Source organism: Dryobates pubescens, chromosome 8 (assembly GCF_014839835.1).
Source record: "Dryobates pubescens isolate bDryPub1 chromosome 8, bDryPub1.pri, whole genome shotgun sequence".
Classification (NCBI taxonomy): domain Eukaryota; kingdom Metazoa; phylum Chordata; class Aves; order Piciformes; family Picidae; genus Dryobates; species Dryobates pubescens.
In genome coordinates, this window is record NC_071619.1 from 13,932,353 (window position 1) to 13,938,389 (window position 6,037).

The 6,037-nt window shown below is 36.7% G+C and overlaps 1 protein-coding gene across 1 annotated transcript; it reads right to left on the reverse strand.

Annotated features, from left to right (window-relative positions):
* Nucleotides 1-4,092: 4,092 nt before the first annotated feature.
* LOC104307062 (heparan sulfate glucosamine 3-O-sulfotransferase 1) lies at nt 4,093-5,148 on the reverse strand. The gene has a single exon (XM_009908089.2). It carries the CDS (start codon nt 5,041-5,043, stop codon nt 4,114-4,116), a length of 930 nt encoding a protein of 309 aa, XP_009906391.1. The 5' UTR covers nt 5,044-5,148; the 3' UTR covers nt 4,093-4,113.
* Nucleotides 5,149-6,037: the final 889 nt, after the last annotated feature.

Below are 6,037 nucleotides of genomic sequence, written 5' to 3' on the forward strand. Positions count from 1 at the left end.
TACTAGAGTCTTTTTATCCACTCTTGGTACTAACTTCTAAATTTGTTTTATATAATAGAAAAACAATTTAGTAAGTCACATTGACATTTGAAATAGTAAAAATGGAAATTATTGGCCAGTAACTAAATATTGGTCATTAACTGTTGGTAATGACTAATGTGCTAGGCAAACTGATTTTAATTCCAATGTGGGTTTTGGTTTTCATGATAAAATTCAAGCTTTTGAAGGAAATGAAGGATCAAATGATTGAACTTGAAGTAGAGAAAAATTATAATCTACAGAAGCATAATCTGAAAACATGTAAATGCGGCTTTCTCTGCAAGGAAATGTTATTGTGAGTATTGTTATTGTGCAACTCTTACAGTGGATCAAGATATTGGGCTCTTATAAAGCACAGTTTTGGTTTTGACACACAAATAAGAAATGATAAAGGTTATGACAACATAAAATTTTTTGTCCAGCCATGAAACCATCTGAATTAGCAAACTGGAAGCAACCCAATTTTAAAATATCTTTTTGATGCGCTCTTGTAATCATAGAATCATCCAGGCCAGAAAGGACCTCTGAGATCACGAAGCGGAGCCATTTCGCTTACTCCACTAAGTCTGTCACTACAATGTGTATGAAGACTGAAAACTCTGTATGCAGATGCACTTCACTGCAGTAGACTTTGATGCATTTTATAGGCTTATCTATCAACTTTGTGTCAGAGGGATACTGAAGGAGTTGATGTGTAGCAGCATATGATGAAATGCACTGAGTGTATGGCCTCTCTAAAGTTCTCCACAATATTGCCTATGGATATTCCTGAAATGCCTCTGCTCTAACAGGTATTCTTGGCTAAGAAAATACTCTGAAATCAGCCCAAGGCCTTTGAGAGCTGGATACAGAGGACACAGTGCAAAAATGTAACTCTCTTCCTGGTAAAACAATGGGGATGAGTGCAACAGAAGAACCTCTTTGTTTTTTCCCCCCATTAGTTAAGAAATAGAAGGATTTTGGGGGGCAAACCCTTAGCTCTTCAGTTTCCTAGTCCTTTTTCTTTATGTACTGCAGGTAATATGTATAGCCTCTGTAAAAAAAAAAAGTACTGTGTGCTGCTTATTGTGGCAAAGACTAAACTGATCCAGTTACAGCTGTGGTTGTTTGATATTGTTAGTTCTCAGTGATACTAGATCAAAGCAACTGTAACTACAGCATTTTAACTAAAAAAGGAAGTAAACAGTATTTAAAGTGATAGCTTACTATATGTGGAATTCAAAGTGACATCAAAGAGCTGCTCAAATCATCATAAATTCTGCGGTAGTCTTATTGTTTCAGATGCTCCCAACTACCTTTGAAAAAAACTGCATGATCTCTTCAGCAACCTTCCCACATGAAATTTATTTCAGCAAACACTGCTTGAATACCATATAATGAGATAAAAGTCCTTTGATGGCCAGTTTAGAGAAGAACAGTTTGATTTGGAATCAACTGTGGAGACACATATTTGTAATTTCTTAAGCTGAGAATTGCTTTCTTAATTCCAAACTTTGACTAGTTTTGAATTCCAAGTGCCAATAACTGAATACTGTTTATTCCAGTATTACTAAAGTATGGCTTAGTGCATCTTATATTAAGCTGACATGGTCTTCCTCCTGAGGATGACAGAAGGGCTTTTTGAAGATGGTAAGAGTGGAGAAGGCCAGGACTGCACAAGATAATACTTTTCAGACCACAAAATGAGAAATTGATTGGAAGTTTGCAGTGTTACATCATAGTCTACTATATTTATTGAATTCTACTATGCAAAGATTAAGTTCCCTCTTTGTAGAACATTTACCAAAACAAAACTTCAGGTGAGAACCTTGATTGATGTAAACCCAACCAACCAAAAAAACCCACGTCAATGCCTCATCCAAATTATATTATGTATAATATTTTTCTTTTGGTATTAGTAAACATTAGAATGATCATTGAATTAATTCCATCAGCTCTGTCCTTCCCCCCCAAAAAATCCAATCAGGAATGAAGAGTGCTAACAAGCCAAGTAGATATGTGCACCATTAACATACACAGACCAACTCTCTCGAAATGTAAATTTCAGAGAGAACCTTGTACTTCTGAGTAGTGCCCAGATTTAAAGCCACAGTCTCAGAAAAGGTGAAAGAAATAAACAACAGTCTGGGTCACCTGTAGAAATCAGAGGTGTTGTAAATAACCTTCAGAAAGATAACTTCAGAGATTAATTACACCTTAACAAAAAATAATTTTCTCTCATATATATGCATATAAGTAGTGGAGGAGATAAGATTTATTATATTAACATTTTACATTTATCAAGGGCCTATTTGAAGAAAACTATTTCTGCAGAATCTGCTTCTGTCCAGCTTCAGTGGAATGCTGCTACCTGTCTAACATCTAAGTAGCCTCATCAAAAAGTATTATAACCCTAAAAACCCGTGCTGCAATACATACCTGTTAGTCTGTGAAGTGGAAGACTTCAGTCCCATATTAGGAACATACTCTCCACATTGTGGATTAGACAGACAGGACACAGATTCAGGATCCTCATCAGTTAGGTGGGGTTTGATGCTGTGATGTTCAGAGTGGGCCCACACAACTGCACCTTACAGGTGACCTCAGAAACTTCTTGGAGTGCACCTAATCAGTGCTTCTACTAGAGGGTGAACTAGAGGATTTGGGTTGGGAGGTACAATGTCAAACAAGCACATCTGCAGCTGGAGTGCTATCTGGCACCATACTTTACATTTCAAGTTGATTTTCTTCTTTGGTATTGGCATATAATTAAGTGTTAACACAAAAAAAGAGAGAGACCAGACCAGGACGATACTGTCAATCAAAATACCCAAACCTTTAAAAAAGAATTTAAAATACCCTAATGCGGGAATATAGATGGGTGTGGGGTTTATATATAATCTGAATATTTTATACCTGGCTTATTGAACACTGGGTCTGAGATACAGTAGAAAAAGATGTTATTTTAACCTTGAGATGTTCTGATGATCAGCATTAGAAATGACAAAATAAAAAGTACTCCATGCTTTGGGGGACAAGCAAATAAGCACTCTCTCTCTCTCTCTCTCTCTTTCTTTCTCTTTCTTTTTTTCCCTTAAATAAAAGCAACCAAGAGATACTGTGCCAACGGAGATAGGTGAGCTAAAGCCAGGAAAGCAATAGAATAACCAGTCACAGAATACAAACATAATTAATATGGGAGTACTTTTCCATTCAAGAACAAAGTGACATAATTTATATAATAAAATATTTGTACAGTCACTGATACTAATAAGTCTTTGCCCTTCTTCAAGTGTACGGAATAACAGTGTAAAGTGAGGTTGCCTAGGATTTTCCAATTTATTTTTTTTTTTTAACATTCAGAACTCTCATATAAAGCTTCTTCAAACAGTTCACATTCTTACTCTGTTTGGAGATTTGAATATTTTTTTTTTTTTTTTTGGCAAATCCAAGATATTAAGAGTGGTTTAATACGAATGATATACAGACAGGGAGCTTCTACTTCACCAATTCAAAGTCACGGGTGAAATAAGATTCCTTTTATTATTAATTAAGAACTTTGGCGTACTAACAGAGGATGAGTTAGTTATTGGAGCCCCTAGGGTGTGCCCTGTTTTAACATACAATTTAACTTCTTGTATGAAAAATTCTACAAATCAATGGCACTATCATTGTGCGTGATATAAAAAAATACCACCACCACCACCACAAGCTGCAGACCAGTTGGAGTCATACCAGTTCAAATATTTACATTTTTTTTTCCTTTATACTTTTAACACAGTCATTTTTTATTTTTTTTTTCAGAACAGCACAAATTTTTGTAACAGATACACGTCTGAAGTAAGTCAGCTGAAGTGACCGTATTCGCGCGATGGGAGGAAGATCAGTATACGACACTCGGTAATAACACAAATGTGTGAAACTTGTTTTTCCCAACGTAAAGGGTACCATTTCCATGAGCTAATGGATGTGTTATTCCGATGAAGCATAAAACCAGTGAAGTTCCCTTTAACAGTTTAGAAAGCTATGTTTGACAGAGTTTTGTTTGTTTTTTTTTTTCTCCAGGCCCTTTAAGAAACACTGATTGCAAATGCATTAATGCCAGTCAAAGGAATGATTAACCATTCTGTAAAACTTTGCGTTGTGCTCTCTGAAGTATGAATACAGTTGCTCTAAAACAGTGCTGTTAACAAGAGGGTGGGGACGTCCTTTGGATTCATGTAAACATCGCTCTCTTCCGTCACTTCTGATGCAGTAGAATCCCTTGGTTTGGTTGAAATAAAAATTAGAAGACATAATTCGGGAAGGAAGATTTAGAAACCTTTCAACTTTTTGTAATTCAGGAAGAGGGTCCTTGATTAAAGTATTGCCATCGACTATGTGAATCTGGTCCAAACTGAAATGTTTAAGCCACTTTTCCATATGAACATCATATAGACTTCTCTGAATAGCTTTGTATTTGGTATTAAGTGCTCCATTCTTAATAACGATATCTTCAAAAAGCTGAACAGGCTTGTGGCTTTCTACTCTGTTGTAATATACTTGGGTATAGTCAGATATAACTCTCTCAGTGGGATCTCTTAGAATGAGCAGCAGTTTAATGGAGCTATTCATGTCATGAATTCTTTCTGGAGCCTGTGGTGATGTAAAATAGCCTGGCGTTTTCTCAATTGTAATTTGATTTCCATATGAAAATGGCATCAGACTTCTATACCAGTCAATTCCTTTCACATAATTTTCATCCCAGTCAAAGAAGTGGACTTCTGTAGCTGCTACCACAATATTAGGATGAATATCCAACATTTCCAGCAAAGCCCTTGTCCCTCCTTTACGAACTCCTATGATGATTGTCTGAGGTATTTGTCGACTTGTGCCAGGAGGTCTCACCTGTGCCGAATAGTGTTCACTTTTATTGCTGAATAATCCTACTTGTGACTTCAATGTTTCCAACAGTGCCCCATTCTCAACAGGAGCACCCTGAGCATGAGTCAGCAGAAGATAAGCTGACACGAGTAGGAAGGCCATGTGGAGAGGAATAATTAGCTTGAGATAATGTTATGCTTGACTAATGAAAGAATAGATAAGTCCCCTTTCGAGCTGGTTGGCAGAACCCGTGGAAAATGCACAGCAAGTTTCTGAAGCATCTATAAAACAAAATTAAGACAAATCAGTATTTCTAAACCCATCATAAAATTCACAGCTCTGATCCCTGATCACAATAGAACACATACTAAAGTTACCCTCCCCTCCCCCCCTTTATTTCAAAAGAAAAAAAACACAAACCCTTGTGTTTTTTCACCCCCATAGGTGACCAGTGATAGACACTAACCCACCAACAACTTTTATTTCTTCTGAGCTCATTAGAATTTTTTAGCTGATTTTAGTTTCCTGACCACTACTTGCTTGCTTTGATTTCCCCAGTTCTCTTACATATAAGCCATATGTTTCTCTTGCCATATATACCATCATACCCAGTATTATAGAATAGCATAGGCTGGAAAAGACCTTGAAGATCATCTAATCCAACCTCCCGGCCATGGGAGGGATGCTTCTCCACTAGAACAGGCTACTCAAAGCCCCATCCAACCTGGCCTTAAACATCTCCAGGGAGGAGGCATCCACAAGCTCTCTTTACAACCCATTCCAGAGTCTTGCCACCCTTGTCATGAAGATTCCTGACAGGCAATTTAGGCAACTTTATTTAGCTGGAAAGAAAACTATTTTTAGAGCTTTTGAGAAGTAATCTTGAGACTAACAAGGTTAATAACTTAAAAGAGAAAATAAAGAAGGAATTTTGGTGAAATAAAGTAAAGGCAGGGTAAAAACAAAACAAAACCCCCAAAAGTATTGGAGCCTGAGAAATTTGCAGCTGTATAGCCAGAGATGTGTTCTTCATAGATCTGGTGATAGATGAAGAAATGCTCAGATCTGCTTTAATTTTATTTTTAAAAATCCAACACACTAATATTATTTTATCCCTAATTAACTGCTAGTTACCTGGTTTCATGTACCTAAGAAT